The 21,364-nt window shown below is 39.8% G+C and overlaps 1 protein-coding gene across 8 annotated transcripts in view; it reads right to left on the reverse strand.

The window, feature by feature from the left end:
* KALRN (kalirin RhoGEF kinase) overlaps nucleotides 1-21,364 on the reverse strand; it is a 525,469-nt gene that overhangs the window by 264,195 nt on the left and 239,910 nt on the right. For all 8 annotated transcript variants that reach the window (XM_064451199.1, XM_064451195.1, XM_064451194.1 and 5 more), the window contains exons 7-9: nucleotides 17,367-17,558; nucleotides 10,466-10,597; nucleotides 4,033-4,263 (exon numbers count right to left, since the gene is read on the reverse strand). In XM_064451199.1, the coding sequence (XP_064307269.1) occupies nucleotides 4,033-4,263; nucleotides 10,466-10,597; nucleotides 17,367-17,558 (555 nt within the window). The remainder of the gene's footprint in view (nucleotides 1-4,032; nucleotides 4,264-10,465; nucleotides 10,598-17,366; nucleotides 17,559-21,364) is intronic.

The following is a 21,364-nucleotide window of genomic DNA, read 5'->3' on the forward strand; positions in this document are numbered from 1 at the left end:
CTTACTTCAGCTATTTCCAAGGCTGCCAGGTAACATCTGCTCATGGTGCAACCCATACGCTACCCTTGCTCTTTCACAGTGTTGCTGTTCACAGGGCAAAGGGAACATGCTGAAGTGGAGAGATGCATGCAGAGGCCAGCAGGGTAAATCAGGATGTAACAGTGGAAAGCAGTGGAAATTGGAGATAACATAAGGACAATTTCAAATCTCAACAGTAATAGAAATGGTGTTAATTTGCTGGTAAATAGTCTACAGAAGGGGAAGACCCAGAGCAGGGAGGGGCAAAAAGGAAAAGCTACCAAAAATGGGTCGAAGCATCTGTAGCAATTACAAAACATCAGCATCAGTGTCAAAGGGATTTTTTTCCTCCCTTGCAGGACAGAATCTCAGCACCTCCTGCCACAGCTGTGTTCTAAATGATCAAACAGCGTAGCTCTTCCATATCTGAAGCAAGAGAGAACTTCTAAAAAACAAGTGAAGCAAAGAAGTATTTTACACACTCGGCACACCAACATTCCTACAATGATCCTAATACTTTTGGTGTTAAGAGAGTTCCTTCTCAGTTCCTGTCTGTGTAGAGCCTCATAACAGCTCACAAACTGTCTTATCTGCTATACCTTCTGTGTGAATGGTGCTCCATTTCCTGTGAAGCCTGCAAATGCACTTTCATGCCATTTATATTCTTTCCTTCTTTAAAGTGCTATACATTCACAACTCATTGTCCTTAGCACACCATTATTTACCTTGGTTCACATGTGCAAATTGGTGTAATTGTATTAATACATAGATGTAATAGCAAATAATCTTGTAAAATGTCTAATGGTGTGAGGGAGTGATTACTTCTAAAGTCATTTTATAGCATAATATTTCTTACATTAATATTGTAACTTGGCAATACACAGTGTGTGTTTAAACGTTTTTTCTACAGCACAGCTTGTATTTTGGTTATGGCATGACTGTAAGGATGCCTAACTTTCCATATCAGAATAAAAATTACTTTTATTTCTTTTAGTCCATAATTTTCAATGTTTTCAGGCTTTGTGCAGTTCAAACTGAAACCTAGCTAGAATCAAAAGGATTTCCTTGACAGTGGGAAACTACCTGCGAACATAGCCCTGACCTGCCAGTAATGCATACAGTGCATACTCTGGCCTTGCAAATGGTGCAGTATACACCAGGAATTATATGAGTGAACCTTATTTAACACGGTTTAATCCTTAAATCCAGTCCAAAAGGCACACACCTGGCCTACATAAAGCCTTCATCCAGCTAACCAGTTTTGCAAGACTTCCCTATGAACACTTGATATTGCATGCCTAATTATTTGATCCCTATGGCAAGACTAACTAGAGTAGTTAGGTGAGGAATAATTGATCTCTCAAGATTAATAAGAATCTCTTCTTGGAGATGTGTCTTTACCAAAAGCTATTAATGCCATTAATGCCGTTAATGAGAGAATGCAAAATAATCCTGGAGTCTGTATTAAAAACATGCAATACAACAAAATCTGTCCCTATTCACATCTGTTTTCAAGATAAGATTGATACAGAACAGCTGACATGACGAGAAAGGTACAAATGAACAAGAGAGGGAGTGTAAGTTCTGACACAGAGATCATCTTTCACCAGAATTTTTACTGCACTGGCCAAAAGCTGGATAGGGTGAGCCATGGGACATCCTGATAGGGAAAACCACATCTGTGAGAACATGCTTAATTTTCATCTGGGCGAAACAGAAGAGGAGCATCTTCCTTAGAGAAACTACACTGTGTTGTTATTTGTCTAGAAGACAGCAAAGTCTAATAAACTTAGGGCTTTCCTGTCAAGATTTCTTCTCCCACATCTTTTCATTTCAGACTTGAACCAGGAAGAACTTAGTTAAAGGTTATTAAATTTTGACAAGGCAACAAGTTCTTACAGGCAAATGTTACTTATCATTAGTGACAACGTACAGGCAGACAGCTTCACCTGCCAACTGACAGGCATTTAACAAAATAAGCATAATAGGAATGGCACGGCAGATATATAGGAGGTGATTATTTTCAAAAAAACCCCATCAACATAGTTAGATATCTTCCTCCTCCTCATGGAAACTACACTTCATATTTCTGTTTAGCTGATAATTTCATTTTTGAGTTACAAAGCATTTATCTTGAATAGTACAGATGTTTAGTGAACAGAATGATTCATCTCTTCCTCCCTACTTTCTAAGTAGGACAAAGAGATGCCTCCAGTAAGTGTCTGCTAGGACAGAAACACGTCTGTCATTAAGTTGTTGCTTCCCAGATAATAACTACCCATTAAGACAAAAATTTTGAAAGATTGCTGCCAACAGAACTCACACAGCGATGCTCTCTAAAGTGATTGTACTCCAGTGACTCTTACTGCTTGTTTCTTTTCCTCTCACCAGAATCACAGTACAAAAAAAAGTCCCGTTCCTTTTGAAAACCAGTGACACAGCCTCATTGCCTTGCATATGTGGGAAGTAAAAGTCTGAACAGGTTTCATGAATGAACCTCCTAAACACTTCTGCTGATTTCAGAAGATGTAAGAGAGAAAGTATCAGGTTGGAAAGATTGAACAAAAGTGTAAAACACCCTAGGGGATAAAGAATACTTAAGATAATATGGATTCTTATTGACATTATATACCACAGTTGGAAAAAGCATAACATCAGAGTTTACAATTATTGACTTTTGAGTTTTTAACCCCCAAATTGTATTAACTTCATAAAGGTTGCAGTGAGTATTCTAAGAGAATTCCAAGTACATGCTCTATTTATTAATAGCTATATTCAATATATATAATACATAGCTTATGAATTTCATTACCATGGAGTATGTTTGCTGACATGTGATGAAAGTGAAGTTGCTTAAATTAAGCGTCTGTTACATTCAATCCCAGTTTTAGTTATATATATAGCATGAATATTTTCATGGTTTTATAGGAAAACCTGAGCAGGTAGAAATTCTGGCAAACTTTTCAAGACTGCCAAAGACATGGTCATACATATTTGCAAAGGATGTCTACAGCTGCAGTTTTGTCTGTGCTGGTGCACTTCAACTATGGCACTAACAGGACCACAAATTTGCATGTTGAATAAAAGTTGCCCATCTTCTTTCCTTGCTGGTTCATGTCTGTTTTGCATGTGACAGCTTTGTCACTCTGTCTCCACCTCGTTTTTCACTTGGAAGAAGGCAGTGACATAAAGAGCCCCAGGGACATTAGAGTGCTCCATAAACATGATTAGAGCATTCAGCCTCTTCATTTAAAGCAAGTACTGTATTGCTACCAACATCTGCTTCAGGCTGCAATGGGGCCCTTAAACCGCACCATCCTGAATGAGCAGTCTTGTAACATCTGTTGATTGTGCTTGCATATTTGGCAGCTACAAACATGGCATCTCATACTTACCGTCAGTTATGCTTTGTGCTGATATTCAAATGGATTCCTTTGGGAGAGAAGAGTTATTCACCTGGAGCCTGAGTTCTCAGAGATGAGAATATAAACCCTGTTTTTGTGAGGTGGGCTCTGCACATTGCGGTGTGCTGTCCACTTGAGCCAGCAAGCCCATAGCACAGGTACATGACCCCATAAGTGGTAACAATGCAAAGATCATCTAAATACCACCACTAAAAGGTCTGAATCTGTATTGTTTCCATATAGGAAGGTGAAATACACCACAGTTCAATTGCTTTTTACACTTGAAATTCTTTTTTTCTGTTAAACATCACTTTCTCAAAAACCGTAGAGTACCTACAGCTAATTGCTCACTTCTGAAAAATTAACCACTGAAAACACCGTCGCATTCCTGTGGGGAATGGACTTATCTATAATCAGTGTACTGATCAATCATTTCCAACATCAGACCAAGAGGTACTGAAAGGCATATTAGGATTTTAGCATATTTCTAGCAGAGATAGAGCTGCATGTGAAAGCTTGGTTATGGCAATATCCTCTAGATGACTCACCAAACAATCTTTATGGCTGCAAAGAAAGGACCAATCTTTACCTTCTTTAGTAATGATATTACCTGTTGAACATCCTGCTGGAAAACGCAGAGCTGCAGCCTTTGGTGTAGCCGGACCTTTCTGTGTTGCCAGATGCTCTCTAGGCGCCGCTGATGATGCAGGACTTCATGTACCACATCCAACACCTGGTGAACAGCCTTGGAGTAGTTTGCAGTGGCAGTGAGGGATTCAGAATTCCCAGGGCTCAAGGGACGCTGTAGGACATCCAGCAAGGCTTTTCCATCCTGGCTCACCTGAGTGAAGAAATAGGTCTGCTTCACTGCACTGATACTTGAACATCCAATAGCTGACAGAGAACAGTCTAGCTGAGCCTTTTACCCCTGTGCATTTCCCTTATTTTGGTCAAAAGGGAAGAAAGTCCTCATAACATCTCTTTCTGACTTATGCATTCAGCACTTGCCTTCGCTTCCTAGTGGGCCTGCTGTGCCACCCAGCAGGAGCACAGAGACTGCACTGCTGGCACTGCATACACAGAGATCCCAAGACTATATTATGTTCTGACATTCGGGCACTGAAAATTCTTGACATGCACTATTTGATGACAGGTGGCATTTGCAATAGCGGGCCTATTTCTGTAAGGAGGTGGCATTTTAAGAAAACCACAGATGGCAAAGTCATTCATATTCTGTATGATAAGGGAGAGTCCTTTCTTCGTAGGATTACTAAGTATGTATATACGTTGAGTGTGACATTCTGATTCTGTATTTCGTTCAGTGGCAGTGAAAATAACTTAGTTTATGATAGTGATTCTTTTCTTCCCCAGGAACAGCACAGAGGGACCTATAGTCTCCATTTTCAATGGGCTACAAGGTTTATTGGCAAACGCAAAGCCCCCTGCACACACGTTACCTTTTTTGAGCATATTAAAACACATTTGCAGATGCAGAGGCATTTGGGCATTAAAAAAACCCAGAATGCCAGATTTTTTAACACCAGATTTTTTTTCCTAGAATATTCCTGGAGCATTTTCATGTTGCAGGGGCAAAATGAAAAATGGAACCACAAAAACCAAACTGTTATGAACAAGCATATGCATGCACTGGTTCTCTAAAAATGGCTTTTTGAAATATTTTTCAGTTGCAGATTGCAAAGTTAAAATATTTTGTTCAGTAGAAATGGTAAATGAGGACGCTATTGGAATCCCTCTCCTCTTCCCAGCCCACTTTTCTCTTTTTCCTCTGAAACAAACTCCAGTGAAAATGACAAGATTTTCTGAAAAGTATTTTAATTTCTATGCAACCACAATCACTGACTTTGCTAGAGAATGGTTTAATGAATGTTTTTAATCTGGTTTAAATTTTGAATATTATCAGTCAAAGTTAAAACACATATCAAGGATTTCCAAGTTTATTTCTGTATTGTAAGCTGCTTGTTCAAAAGTAGCAAATATCACTTAATAACCAAACCTGTGTCCTTTAGCAAGCCATGCCATGTCCCAGTCTGTTGTAGCAGTGTGTATCTGGTGCATTTTCAGAGAAATCAAGAGAGCCTTTGAGATTCATACTGGCAAAAGTGGGAGTCAAATGTCATCATATTATGTGACTATTAGGTGGGCTTAGGCAGATCCTTAGAGATTTTTTAAAATATTCAGGGCCATTTGGAATTAGACCAGGAAATAACTGGAGAGTCCATAGGGAGTGGCTTTCCGAACTCAAAATCAGTTGCTGCTGAAGACCATCTGGAACAATTTGCACATGCTGAAGCCTGCTGGGGTCGCAGAGGGAACAACTGTACTCGCCAACAGCAGTGGATAGTGGTAGAATGAGGGAGGATTTTGGGAGGAAACACTGAGGCACAGGTGTTACCTTGGCAACATTATGGAGGCAGCAATAGCTGCTAGGGAGGAAGAAGCAGCTCCTAGACAGGGAAGGAGAAAGGGATACTACATCCTGTTTCACCTCTAGGAGGATAATCAGTGACAATGTAATCACTGGGAATAAGAAACCAAGGCTATGCACACACTTGGGAGCAGCTAATTAGAACAGAAGCTCACTCTTTGCGCTGGCTACATTAACTGAGTGAATTCACTATGTTCCTGTTGCTGGCCTTTGGGCCTACAGTTGCTCTGAATCTGTCCCTGGGTGGTGTTAGAATACTTTTAGTATAGTCCCTGCTGATTTACACCGATAGAAATGACAGCAGAATCAGGGCTAACAATAAAGGTTTAAAAGTTTACCAGTAGGAGATATGTGATTGCAGAGACAATATGACAGACATGCTTTACTCAGGACAGCTTTCCTGGAAACTTTGTGCTGTAACATAGACATATTCATACCTACACTGTCTCCCAAGTGCAGGCCCTGCATGTCAGTTTTTTGCCTTCCAGAGGTATAATCCTGCAATTCTTCCATTTTGAGGGGTCAGATCCTTGGGTGAAATATTGCGTATACTAATCATGACTGATCAAAACTCTGGTCTAAATTCAGTCATCTTACAAAAAATACTCTTCCAGAGCTGACTAGTGGGTGAATATGGCCAACAAGGGCTTTGTAATAAAAAGTCTCAGTGGTGGGAGCAATGCAGAACAAAAATATTGTTTCAAAGGCAACAACTTATATGTCCTTACTTCATCCAAAGCTGAAATAGGACAATGTTCTCCAAGATTTGTGGTGTGAGGTAAAGAGCAAATACACTTCTTTATTCTCTCTTACTCCTTTTTCTTCTGTAGGATTTAGGCTTTTATCTATTGCATGATAATGTATTCTTGTTTGCCTAGAAAGCCTCAGAGACTACAAGTCATGACTTGTAGCATTCTCCTGCTCTCCAATTTACATGTTTGTCTGGTCATGCAGCACAGCAACAATCTGGTCTGGTCATGCAGCACAGCAACAATCAGGTAAACAGTGGTACTCAGTATTTGCAAGGATATGTCATATCGTCTGCAGCTCTGAACTTCTTTTCTGAAAGTATTTTTGTTGTGAATACTACTGCATTCCCAATCAATGGGCACAGAAAGTTTGTGCTTACAGAGTTCATCAATGAACACATCTCAGAAAGGGAGGGAACAGTGCCCCAAATGGAGAAAGCTACCTACTGTGCTTTTTCAGTCATTTCCATGTTCTCCTTATAACTGCAAAAATAAATCACCAAATCTCTTTGCATGTGAATCTTCTGAATTTTTCAAGGACTGTGCAAGGAGACAAGCATCAACAACCCTGCTTAGCTGCACCACTTCACTTACATCTCACTTACATATTTTTAAAGAAGTATTGCAAAAGTCTTAAACTGGATGGACCTGCACCCAGCATGACTTGCAGTCCCTGTAAGCTGTAAGTGCCAGTGCTGCATTTGTCAAAGCAAACTTGACCACTTCTCACTTATTTTGAAAACTACAGAATTGCTGCTGGACTCTCTGGGAAGGTTTAACTCAGCACCTCACAGAACACACACATACACTCTTGTCATACAGTGATAATCCTGCATTTTGGCTCCATGGTAGGACAAGGGCTAGGATAGGCAGTATGCAAATGCCCCTCTAAGAAATTATGTGACCTTGGGTGAACCGAAAAATAGATTTTGTTGTGCTAGTGGAATAATCTTCACAGTTGCTATATACATAGCTAGGGAATAAGTTAAAATCTGCAGATATCCTACGTAGTGGGTAAGAAAGACCTCCAAAGCCTTGCAAGTGACTAGACTAATGGTGCCACCTGTGAATCAAGACACACTGAACAAGATGCTCTTACCATCAACCAGGCTCAAGCCTGACTGGAGAAAACCTTTCTTTCTCTCTCCTTGTATTTACCAGATGAGTACAGTCCTTAGTAGGGGTGTCCCAACTTTGTCTCCTGCTGTTCATCCACTAGAAATACTGGTGGAGCAACACAGACACACCCTGGCTAGAGACACCTAGAGGAACACTTTTTGCAAGAGGGGAATATGCCAAAGGCATACATCTCGCCTATCTCCTCCATCCAGCACTGCTCTATCCAAAGTAAAAGCAAGAGCACCACTTGATTCTCAGAAGGACGGCGGCCTGTTCTGCTAGCAACTCAGCTTAGTGCAGGAGAGGATTGCTTAGCTGTGGATTGCATATCAGGCCCATGATCTCTGCCACCAATATTTCTGAGCTTTATTCAAGTGCAATAAAGGAAAGAAGGCAAATAATCATGGCTACAGCCATGGCAAGATGGAAAAAAAGAGTATGCCTAAGATTCCTTAGAGTCTCCCTAAGATTCTTTAGGTGTCCCTTCTTAGGCTCCTGCAGTGAATCTGAACTGTTCTGTTATACTCTATAACAGAACAGAATAGGCCCATATACCCTATTAAATGTTAATTAATATCCTATTAAATATCCATATTAATGGTTACCCCAAGGAACATTCATTCTATTCCAAATCTCTTACAATTATAGCAATAGAAACGGAGATATTCAATGACTCTGCAGGGAAAGAAAGGAAAGAAAAAGCTATGATTTTCATCTCACCATAGAGAGCTCTGAGGGAAAAAACATTATTTTCTATGGTCAAGGAGCATTATCAAGATTGGAGAAATAGACACGTGGATAGGAGGCAGGACTCCTAAATCTAGCCCAGGCTTTTCAGCTCACCATGTAGCAGTGGGAAAAGGGATGAACATTTCCAAAATAACAGACTGTAACCTTTCTGGCAATTCTACATACTGTTTAAAAATGTACTTATTTGTAAAATAGTATAGAAATGTTTTAAACAGCTGTGTCTGCAACAAGTTGTAGCTTTCTGAGGAAGCATCAGCAAAAGCAATATGCATGTTAAAGGTTACTTTTGGTAATGATTTTAAATGAATTTTCATTTCACAGAAACTAAGATTGGGGCTGATAAACAAAATGCCAGTTTCAAACACTATTATTTTTTATTTAATCCCCATTTGACTTAATTTTTAGAAAAAAATTCTAAATGCAGTCAAAAAAACCTTAGTTTCACCTAACTAGGAGCTATTATAAAATTCACAGTTGTAACTAGAGGTCAACAGGACTGTTCTGTGTTTGCTCACACAACCCACTGTTCCTGAGAAAGAAGTCTGAGTATTGAGTAAGGAATCACCCTTTGTGATTGCAACCCCAATTTCCTCATTCTAATTTACTAACTCCCAAATTTTTACAGGTGTTTAGAAAATAAAAGATTTATATCTAACATTCCTTACATTCATCATCAAGGTATCTGCACAACTTCACTGTGTATGCGTGAGTGACTACCACCAAGCCTAGATTAGCAAATCCTTTTCTAATTTATACTACAGATACTTCCAAGAACTTGATGTCCAGAGCAAGGGCTGAGCGTGGAGGAGTTCTGTTCTGGAGTGTTCACTTGTTAACTTACTAAGTATAGCAAGCACTAGCACAGTTCTCCTATCCAGCTTGGAGAACCACGCAAGGAGCAAAATCCCTTGATACCCAGAAAGACAGTCAAGCACAGAATGGTACATGGAAATTAAAACTACAACTAAACCCAAGCATTTAGGTGATCTGTGGATTACTTTCCAAAAAGCTTGAGTCCTGGAGACATGAATAACAGAATAGAATGGATAAGGTACATGGCTTTCCACCCCCAGGGTAATTTGCAGGTCAGCCTGTGCCTGGGGTGAACATCGAGACTAGCCTCATTCCTGAAAGGACCCCTCCCAGATGCCAGGGAGGATGCAGCCCTCTTGCAAAATAAAGCGGACTGAACACAGGCCCTGGCATGCACAGTCAAATGTGCTGAATGTCGGCTGTTTGTTGGTAGCTTTTATGTCATGCTACAGTCTGGATGGGGGAAAAAGCAAGTGAAGAATTTTATGGGGTTTTTTGACAAAATGCCAGAGAATATGTTTTAGCCTTAGCATCCTTGGCACCCTCTTTTAAAGAAAAAAACAACACGTGCCCTATTTAGGTCTGAGATATTTGACAACATCTGACGTGGCACTTCTTAGGGACATGGTTTAGTGATGGACTTGGCAGTGTTGGGTTAATGGTTGGACTCGATGATCTTAAGGGTCTTCACCAACCTAAATTATTCTAGATTCTATGGTTCTATCTAAAGCACAGTACCTTGCAGTATTCATTGTAATGAGGACCTGACATCTCTGTGACTTTGTATATTGACAGAAAAAGCCTTTGGCATCCTCTGTTCCCATTAGCATACCTGTGCTAGAGCCAGGACTCATTCACAGGAAGAAAGCAACAGGAGTAAAGCTACTGGGGGCTTAAAGGGGTTCCCTGTTCAGCAAAGGCAGTGAAGTGGCTGTTCTTTGGGGTGCCAACACTAGTTCTAGATTTTGTTTCTGTATGGGGCTTGTCCCCCACGTTGTCCTGTTGTGCCCATATAAGCAGATTGCTACAATCTGCCTCCTTCTTTGAAAAAGTTGCAAAAACGGAAAGCAGAACATATCGCATTTAGAAAAGCTAAGCTCCAAAATGCAGTCCAATATCTGTTATCACTTAACAGATACTCACATTCTTCTCTGGAAAGCACATACCTCTGTATAGGCCTGTGTTACTTGTTCATACAGGGTCTGATGGTGATGGATGGCCAGTTCTAGGTCTTGCATTTCTGAGGGGAGGCCTCCTTCACTGCACATTTTGCACCAGGCATCCACACCTGAAAGGAACTGAAACAATTCCAGGAAAAATGAGCAATAGTGACACAGAACAACATCTCATCAACATTGGAAAACTGTTTCAGATGACTGCAGTATGGACTGAAGAAAATGTATCACTTATAAAGGAGCCTTTTTGGGCACGCTGGAACAGTGCATTCCTGTCACATCCTCAGTAACTGAAGAACACCTAGATCCAAAGGAATGCTTTCTGTTTCTTCTGGATTAAAAACAGTCCTCCTTTAACCAGGCTCAGAAAACACCCATTCTAGGAGTCTTTGCATACCACGGAGAAAGGCTACAACATGTTTAGAAAAAAACATTGACAGGAAACACAAAAGGACACAGTTACAGCTCCAGCATATCTGGCATTGTCTCAGCTGTCAGGCTTCCCTCAGTCGCTTACCTGTCCTTAACACTACTAATTTGGGCAATAGAAAACTCCCATTTAAATCAACACTGACATTGATTTCAGCGAAAGACAGAGAGAAAGGCAAGCAGTTCTCAACCCAGGACCAGCTGAGTGGGACTGCCAATAGGATACCAAGGCTTTAAAGCCCTGGGTCACACACTTATTCTGGCCCAAGTCAGCAGTGATCAGATACCATTACCATCTGATGACTGCTAAGCAGCCAATCCAAAATGAGCTGCTGGTCTCAGTCCAGCTCCTGGTGGGCAGATATCCACAAAAAGGGAGGAAAAAAAATCATTGCCGTTATAACCTTGCTTGGAAGCCTTAACAGACAGCCAGAAACTGAATGGCTTCAGGGAGCAGAGGATTGGAAAAAAAATATTATTCCAGTCTTAAAGGCCTCCAAGAGCAGTGCTGATGCACTGTGGCCGAACAAACTGGGGAAGCTCTCCTGGGTGCTGCCTGTTCTGTGAAAGAAAAGAGGAATTTAGTCTCTAAGGTTCCCATCCTGTTTTTCTTTTAAGCAGGTCTTACTTCAGTGACACAGCTTACATGTTCATATTTTGTCCATACTAACTGCCTAATGCCACCTCATTACTTCTCATTAATATTTTCTCTTACTCCATCTTTCTGTTAAACCAGTCTGTCATACTTTGGGCTATTTATAAAAAAGAACAGCTAATTATACAACAGATGCAGTGCCCTGTAGGGTGAATGTATAATGCCACAAAACTACCCCCAGGATCACAGCTTTATCCGTTCCTGAAGTGTTCACCTGTGGCTTGTTAGTAAAGCACTCATTCATAGGATGAAGGGCTGTGAGATTCAAAGCGAAGAATTTCAATTCAACTCTGGCTCTGGCATCAGCATCCTTTTTTATTAGCAGTGTAAAGCTATTCACCATGCTGCTGTGTAATCAAGGCTATAAAGTGTTTGCACTGTAAACACTTCTTTTCAGTGCACAAACATTCAGTGACAAAGATGAATTCCTAAATGTTCATGTCTATAAAGTACAAATCTACCGGTGAAAACTATGCTTTCTAGAAGACTGGAGGCAAGGAGGCAGGTCCTCTTGTCTTGGTTTGACTCCTGATCTGTTGACTCTTTTCAGATGGAATCCCCAAACACCCTTGCATAAAGCTGAAGTTGTCATATTTTGTACCAAGGCAGTGGAATTCACATAATTTCCTATGCAGTTTTAAGAGCACAGTTGAGAACAATCCCTTTTTGGGGCTGTTACATGAACCTCTTGGTCAAAACAACGAAGACAAGACCTTTACACCTTACATATCAGTGTTCCTGCTGCTGGAATCACTGTCATGGCTCTTATCACAACTGCTGAATTTCTACCAATTTTAGTACAAGCTCTTATAGTCACATTACTCAAATATTGCCATATCCCCAGACTGTGAGTTGCACAGTAGGTGGGAGAAGTGTCAAGAAGATCCTGTGCCCATAACCACATTTCCACCTTGTTGCCTCACATCTGTCTTCCTTTTGTAGATCTATTGCATATAGACAATGTCACATCAACAATCACATCAGTAATTTCACTTCTGCCACTAGCAGGAACAGTTGACATCATCTGTTTTAAAAAGTTTTGAGAAATGCAACCGTTCAGTGTTTTACTCTGACACCCTGAAACAGTGCATGGTGGTCTGTGCTGTGTGTGTAGGTTTGCATAGGGAGAGCTAATTATTTTACAGATTTTTACAAAGTGTTAGTTCAACTATAGGACTATTGATTTAGGTATTTTGAAAAAAGCAGCTATGTTAATTTTTACTATTGCCACAGTGTGTGACAAGACACAAAAAACTTTATTAAATATAACCCTTCATGCTAGAAATATATTCATATCAAAAAAATCACCATTTGACTGAGTTGAAAAAAGATGCATTTAAAATGGGAAAATGCTACCTGTTAGGTTGGAACAGGAGCTGTTACTGTCCACTGGATACTCAATACCATTTAAATTAATTGCTTAAATTTCTAGTTAGCCCAAAGACTAGAATAGCTCCTACTGGGAACATAAAAGCTATTCAATATGATTTGAAATGACAGGCTCCAATAATTGCCCATGTTTTTCAAGACTCCACAAAAGATTAAGAGAAGTTTCTCCTCAAAAAAAAAAAAAAAAGTCCCTAAGGTACCTTTGTGCCTCTGATCCAATCCAAAGGTAACTTTAAAGCTAATGACCTACGCTAACTCCTGACTCACAACCTGTTCACCGAAGTTGTGAATTCTGTATTAGGTCAGGTAATGATATATTCTCAGACCACTTCTTAATAGCTTTCCTCAGGAACTGCTATGCTGTATTACATGATTTCTCCAAAACACAGTTCAGGCATTTTATAGTCCATATTTCTCCATATTTTTCACACAGTCCTTGCTTATGGCTTCCTAGGCCTCTGTGTGGACGCTGCAGGATAACCAGGGTGGTTCCCCTAGGCCCCAGAGAAATTAAAACCGAACTCTAGTGCACTTTCAGGCTCCAGAAAAGCTGTGGGAAAAGACTGGAAGAAGGCCATGAAATAGTTTTCCTCAGTGCCATATAATATCTCTTGATGCCCTGAATTTTTTGTGTGAGGCTAATTCTATATTTCCTGTTGTTGTTTCTGGAATGTCCCTATCTAATGCGGAAGTTTTCTTCATCTTATCCCTGCATCTTATAGATACCAACTGGCTTTCCCCTTCCTGCTTTTGCTCAAATTCTTCCTCCCTTTTTAATTTCCTTTCCTCAAATAGGGGAGTTCAGGATGTGCGTAGAGAGATCCAGGCAGAGATGAGAACAGTAGTCTTCATGGCTGGGGATTAAGGTAATATGAAACAAATAGTCAGGGGTCAGTCTTCAGAGAACCAGCATAAATGTCTAGCATGTGCACCTAACACCTACTACCTTAAGTAGTAATTCTGTTTGTGCACTTCTGAGGGCAGACACTGACCCAGTATTAACTGATTGAGATCTCTCAGCTGATTGAAGACATTAATTTGTTAATTCTGACAGGATCTGTAGAGTGAGCATCATATGAATACTTTAGCACTCTTTCAGAGATTATATCCAAGAAAGGGAGGACACTTGGTATGTCTGCTTCCCCTATCTGGCAGTTAGTGGACTGGAATCTCATCTGGCATAAATTAGCACAGCTCTCCTGAAATCACAGTGAGGTAAGGCATGTTCTTTTGCAATTTTGAATAGCCTTGGACATACCTAGAGGTACAGAAGCAGATTCTCTTTCGCACTAGAATATCTCCATGCTGGGTGGGGGGGAGAAGAAAAAAACCCACCCAAGACATTTGTAGCAGGTGGAATTAAGGGACCTTGGGGAAACAGCTCCACTGAATACCCTGAATTGCACCTTGACCTGGACTTAGTGGTTGTTTGGAGTTTAGTTTACTGGCTTTTTGTCGAACACATGTGCTGAAGGAAGCCTGGCTGGAGGCTAAGCTGGCAAGATTTGTCTCTTTCTTTTATTTTCTTTTTTATTATTCCCCTTTTCTTTTCTTTGCACTTTTCTTGATGATGGTTTAGGATGTACAAAGTATTTAAAAAATTTAAGGAAGACACGTGCGTGCACACACAGACACACACAAAAAAGAAGAAAAAAAATAATAAAAAAAGCTTTGATCCAGGAACTCATTCAGCCCAGTTCCATTCAACATGCCACATGTATCTGCAATAAGAGCCAGGAAAGCAATGTGATTCTGAAGCACATGAAGACAGATGTGAGGTTCAATTCCCAGCAGGGCTGACTCAGCCTTTCATCCTTCCAAGCCAGACAAACTGTATTCTGTGCAGTTTTCTGTGTGGGGTCTTTAGGAAGAGACCTTGAAAAACAAGTTGCTTCCTGCTCAGCTTGCATATTATAGAGATCGTAGAGCCTTTCATAAATCTCTGTCTCAAGCCAACAACTTCCTTTCAGGCTGGGGTGTGCCAAAGACTGAAAGATTAGTCCTAATGACTTGCTTCCTGTTGGCATTACAGCAAACTTCAATCAATAAGAAGGAATGAACAAAGAATGTAGCAGCTTATTGCACCAGAGAAGGAAAGACGATCTGTGTGTCAGATCAGTATGAGGGAAGCAGGGGTACACTGTGGGAGAAATGGCTGGATCCACAACAAGCTACATTTACTGACAGAACAAAGGGAGCAAAAAAAGATTTGATCTGGGGCAGAGGAAACAGTGGGTTTATCTACATCTTTGCTTCAGAGGTTTAAGCCTTATTTATTGTAAAATAATGAGGCCATGATTTGAGTAAAAAAAAACAAAAAACCAAACAAACAAGTGAAAAAAAACACAAAAAAAACCCCCAAACCTAAAACCCCACACTGGGTGATGCCAAATAATAGTGTGTCACATTTGGATTGAATAGACATATTTGGATTGATAGACAACAGACTGAGTTACAGACGAAATAAAAAACACCTCACTTTTTATATTCTACAGAGGTCAAGTGACTAAATTATTAGCATTCAAGTCATTGGTTTATCCTACCAGAGTCACTAAAGCAAGGCCAAAGTTTTAGTGCTGGCTAATGGATGCACTGACTCCCACGTTTCTTTTTTGCAGCAGTTTACAGGCTTCACATCAGCACTTCCCTTCCACTGAATGGTCTCTTATGCACGTGAGGAGCAACTGCTCTTCACAATTAGCAAATTTTCCTGTCTGCTTAGTAATGCAGACTGGCTTCTGTAAGGCAGCACAAACTTCAGTTACTTATGAAGAGGTGCCAAGGCAGCATTGGGTTTTTCAGACCCATCCACACAATTGTAAAGAAAAGACCCAAAGCTGAAAGTGACATTAGTGTAGCTTTTTTTCAAGTTAAGGCTGAGGCAAAATACTGACTGACAGTGTTCAAAAGGTAGGAAGACCAAAAAAAAAATCACCTCTAGTTGACAGACTGTTCAATACAACTTTCTCTTTTATTGCCTTTCACTCTATAGAATACCTCAGCAACTCCTCATAAATTGCAAAGAAAACTGACTCTTTAGAACTTCAAAAAAATAGGGGATCATTCATTAAAAAAAAAAAGGCAACCCCCCCCCAAACCCAAACACCAAACCAATCAAAACAAACAAGAAAGAACTAATTCATTAATAAACCTTAAACATTCTCATTGTGATTATAGACTGGATGTAAGTTTATTTTTGATTCTTCTTTATGAACATTGATGACTGACAATTATTAACATGAAGACTACACCCAAGCACTAGAGCGCCTGTTGTACTGAGATGAAAGTACTTGTACTGGGCATCCCCTTGGTGTATCAGTCCCATCAGAGACACTGAGAGTGCTTACATGAGTTAAGTGCCCAGTAGGGTGAGTAATTGCTCTATGCTATGGCCTGTTGTCAATAGGAGACTCAAAATAAAGAAAAATTCATTGTAATTCCATGGTCAAAAAAAAAAAAAAAAAAAGAAAATCTTTACTGTTTGAGCTAAACTTTTCCATACATATATTCTGGGTTATGAGGCACAATTTCTGACTTATCAGTTCTTCCTCAGACACCTGAAGTATGGTTCATTTTATAAACATCAAGCACACCCACTTAGTAGCTTTGGTATTAACTACTTAGAAAAACAAGCACACAAAAATATGGAAGAGAGCCCCAAAGCAGTGTTTGTCACTGGAAAATGAATGTAATAAAAATATGATCAAAGTTGAACCGTCACTGCTAGGTGGACCTGGTTTAGGTATAAAAAAAAGCAGAAGATTTATTCACTGATGTATTCTAAATCTTTTGTAGCTATGAAATTATGGAAGTATTCTGGTAGTTGTTAAAGATGCAAACCAGAGTTCAGGGACATGGAAAATTTTCTTGGATGTTCCTCGCTGTCTCTGAAGTCTCTACTTAATGAGGCCTAACAAAGTTTGGGGCTACTGAGAGCACTGTAAGAGTAGGTGGTGGAATGAATTCCCTAAGTTTCATTAACAATAATGTGCTTTGGCTCCTAGAAATTGTCTGCTGATACGGGTCTATGTCATATGAGTGACTATTCCTGTGCATGTGGCACATACCACATATATGTATGAGTGCAGATATATAGTTTTCTTGACTGTAATGATCTTGAATTCATCCACAACACTGAGAAAATATTAGGAAGTACGAATAAGGCAGCATGTTACTGCACCAGTGTACTTCAGTTATCCTGAGGCATATGCTAAGGCATAAACGTATTTTCTTACCCGCTCAGGGAGCATGTGTTAGTTTTTTGAGCGAAATGTTACTATTTTGTTTTGAGACACTGATCCAATAGGAAACAAGCCCTCAACCTCACTGCATATAAGCCAAAAGCCATCAGGTAATATCACAGCATCATCATTATCAAAGTAGCCGTGGACCATTTTGCCAGTCACAGAAGCAGCTCACCTGTTCAGCTTTCTGGTGAAAAACAGCAGACATGGCTAAGATGGTGCTGCGCTCATCCAGAGCTGCAGCAAAACTCTTCCACTCTTGATCCAGCTGGCTAGATATTTGTTTAATTTGCTGGGAAGCATAATGGCCTGCCTCAGAAAGCCTTGACGCAACAGACATGATCCGATTGATGTTGACATAGGCATTCTGAAAATTAAAAAGCACACATAAATAAAGAGAAGGAAGAACTGTGACCACCCTCTGTCTTCATTATACATTCCAACACCATCAGTTGGAGTAAAGCCGAGCAGTTCAGTGAGAGCAATCAACCACCACCTGCTTAAATATGCATGAATAGCAGGCATACTACCTTCCACTTTAAAAATACATCCCACAGGAATCTTTTTGTACATCTATGCCATTATCTAACGCTGTTATTTCCCCCCACCCCTGAATTTATTTAGGTAAAAATAATTTGCTGTTCTTCAGCTATTTACTCACCTGTTAGGGTCTACTCATTGCTTCTATCTTATTCTTGATATTTCTGTTGCATTAATTCATATTTCTGGATGCTAAATCCACATATTCGTAAGTGAAATGTTTGCCTTCTGTCCTCTGAGAACTCTCTGACAACCCTTTATAGACATGCAGTGTCAACAAATGGAAAAGCCTTACAGAATTTAAAAGAGCTCATAAGGATATTCTATAGAAATATACAAATTTCCATAGAAATGTCTATTAAATTACATTCCTCCGTTAATATGTTATCTTTTCTGCAGGTTATTTTAAGCTGTTCTCCAACAGAGACATCATTTAACTACATTCTGAATTTAGATGGATTTAAAAAGCCTACTAAAAGGGTAATATTTTCTGTTCTTTCATAAGAATTTTCCACAACGGATTTTATTCAGCCTTGAAGCAGTGGAAGGTTAGTTCTTTCTTAAACTGAACTGTGGATAGCAACACAATTGCATTACAATACCCTCGTTCTGCATAGGAACATAAACCTGAAAATAAATAGCCAATGAACCACCAAAAGACAAATGACAGCTGTCTAGCAGAACTCTGGAATGTAATTTGATGTAAACACTTCTCCTTCCCCTTTCCTCCCTACCGGAGGAAAGGAGCATCCCAGAATTTGAGATGTTTTGCAAATTTGACTCACTGCTTTCTTGTCTCACTAAACATATTTCAAAAGGGCTTTAGGAATTTCAGAGAGTAGAATCTGTAAGACCCTTATGCACAAGAACAGACCCAGCCATGATGATTTTAATGGTATTAGTCATGGGCAAACAATAAATCAGAGGTGGAAGTGTTTATTGCAGCAGGATCTCATCTTAGTGAGTGGGAGCACAATGTGGAAAGGTATCTGCCAATCCAAACATGAAACACAACAGAGCACTTCCAAGGCAGGCACAGGTCCAAACTAAGTTGTGAAGGAGGGCAAAGTATGTCTGCAAAGTGTGTGGGATAACTACAAAGTACAGTCACCATACCTGTAGGTGCCAAAGGAAAGAAAGATGGGCCACAGCCCCTACAGCCACTCTGCTCTCCCTGGTAGAACCATGACTGTGGCATCTGTCACATAGATAACAACAGATCTAAAGCAATAGCCAGCCTCCAGTATTGTTTTTTCCCCTTATCACACAGCCTTTTCTTAAAAATTGGATTTGGCTCAAAACTGACAGATTAATTTTAAAGAAATAAAAATATTTTTTCAGTACAATTGGAGAAACCAATCAAAATTGTTCTGGAGTTTGAAGTATACTAAAAAAGATTATTATTTGGAATTTTGACCACCAGCCACAGTGAAACACTTCTTTGTGTCCCTCCAGGTTAGAATCTGGAATGTAGACTAAATATTTACGCTTTTCTCCCAAAAAGTCTTCATGACTGAGCCTCAGCCAAGATCATTTAGCAACTTTTCAGGTCAGCTCTTCTGACCTGATGCAGCATAGCATCTCTACAGTTGCTAAAGCTTAGATGAGTTGTGCCAAATGAAGACATGGAACTTTGCTGTGTTTGAAGGAAAAGAAAAGCTGCTGAAGAAGTTTCGATTTCATGTAAAAAAATAGTTGCTTTCATTTTGCTTTTATTTCCCCCCCACACCCTGCAGAATTATCTCAGCCATTGCAATGCAACAAGCATGGAGGAAAATAACAGTGAATTACTTGGTTCCCTACAGCTACAGTATAGAGATGTATTAACTAGTAGAAGGGTAAGGATAAGATTAGTTGAAATAGAGCAGATGTTCTTAGAGTCTGTTTTTTAAGTTAGTGAGATTTATATATTATGTCTGTTATATTTTTATACAGAGATGAAGATTTTTATGGATGAAATTTCACTTTCCTAGAGGAGAATTTTCATGGAAGAGTACCAACCTGTCCTGTAGCCAACCCACTAACTCCATAGCTTTTCCAGCAGAAAGCAAGGAGCAGTTTGGGAGTCACCTGCTCACACCTCTGTTCTTAGTGCATCAAGTGGAACTGACTCAGGAAATAGACTCCTGAGCTTCTCCCATTGCTTTCTGAGCAATAAATGGATTCAAGTGCAATATCACATGTGATGTGCTCTTCTGTATAACTCCAACAGGCAGTGCTATGGAGACACCTCCTACTTCCAGAGAGAGGTACCCTTTACCTCCACCTTAACTGTCCCACCTCAGTGAAGCAGAGACACTGAAGTGGGGCTTGGACACATAAGCCTTGTCCAAGGTCTCACAGAAAAACAAGACAGAGCAAAGACTTGGCTCAAGATCTGGAACTAAGGATGGCACATCCTACCAGATGTAACACAATTTACAATCTCAGGACCTTTATCCAGTGTCACTGTTACTGGGAAAGATGGGTTCTCTGGGAAAAACTGGGAAAGATGGGATCTCTGTTGTAGACTGAGGTAAAATGCAATATGGCTTCAAGGCACTCCAGATTTTAGCTTCAGGAGAAAAATGTTTAGCTGACTGCAATCCACAAAATGCAAGATATATATTTCCCACTTCGAAGTAGAATAAAATTGTAAGCCACTTTTTTAATCTTCATCTGCCAATGTGTAATGTTCTGAGTAAAATGGAACAAAAACCTATGCTGCCAGAACTGAACTGTTGACATTTAACAGTTAAATCTTCCTTTCCCTCTGGTTTGTTCAACTCTAAAAACCAAATGAATTGACATTTTTCTATGTCAGTATTATATAGAATTATTTATCCTAATAGGAAATAAATAAAGCAACTAATGTCTGTGACTTCGTTTTTTCTTTAGGCTGGAATATCCACTACTGGCAGGTTCATAGAGACTCTCACTTTAAATATAACCTAAAGCCTCATCTTTTTTTCAAAACAGAGAAGTGTCCCCAAAGAGGACTACAAGGGATCCCTGATTTATGACTATATAGGACTACAATAGGTCAATGAGAAAACAATATATTAATGTCTAGAAGTAAGGGTAACAGCACTTCAGTTGACATTCTGTTGTTGAGACACTAGGACACACTCAAGTTCTGGCTAATATATATCCTTTATAATTGAAAAAACTTTGTTTTACATGTATTTGTAGACTTTCCAAAAGCATTTCCCATGTTAGAGTTAATTTTTCATTGACTTTATTTCAACTTTGAAACTTCAGTCAAAAAAAGAGGATTTCTGCCTTCTAAAAGTCACTTGACTGGCAAACAAAAGAAAAATTTCCCCACATGTACATCAGCACCATGAGATGCAAGAGTTTCTTTTACGGTTTAGGAAAGCCTTGTGCAATGCCTTGCAAGCACAATTGCGTACCCCTCTGTCTACCAATTCTCAGTCCATTTCTGTCACCTAAACAAGGCCTTGATTCTGGTCATCAATATCTATGACACAGCTGTTCCTTCCAGTGGAAGCAATCACTGCTAACGTCCCCAACGCTTGGCATGGTAACAGCCCTCAGACTCAGCAACGAGCACTGACAGTAGGAGAGCTTCAATTGTGGAACGATCTCCCACGGGGAAATACACTAATTCAACCCTGATCATCTAGCGGTCAT

The sequence above is a fragment of the Phalacrocorax carbo genome, chromosome 5, assembly GCF_963921805.1.
Source record: "Phalacrocorax carbo chromosome 5, bPhaCar2.1, whole genome shotgun sequence".
In the NCBI taxonomy this organism is placed as follows: domain Eukaryota; kingdom Metazoa; phylum Chordata; class Aves; order Suliformes; family Phalacrocoracidae; genus Phalacrocorax; species Phalacrocorax carbo.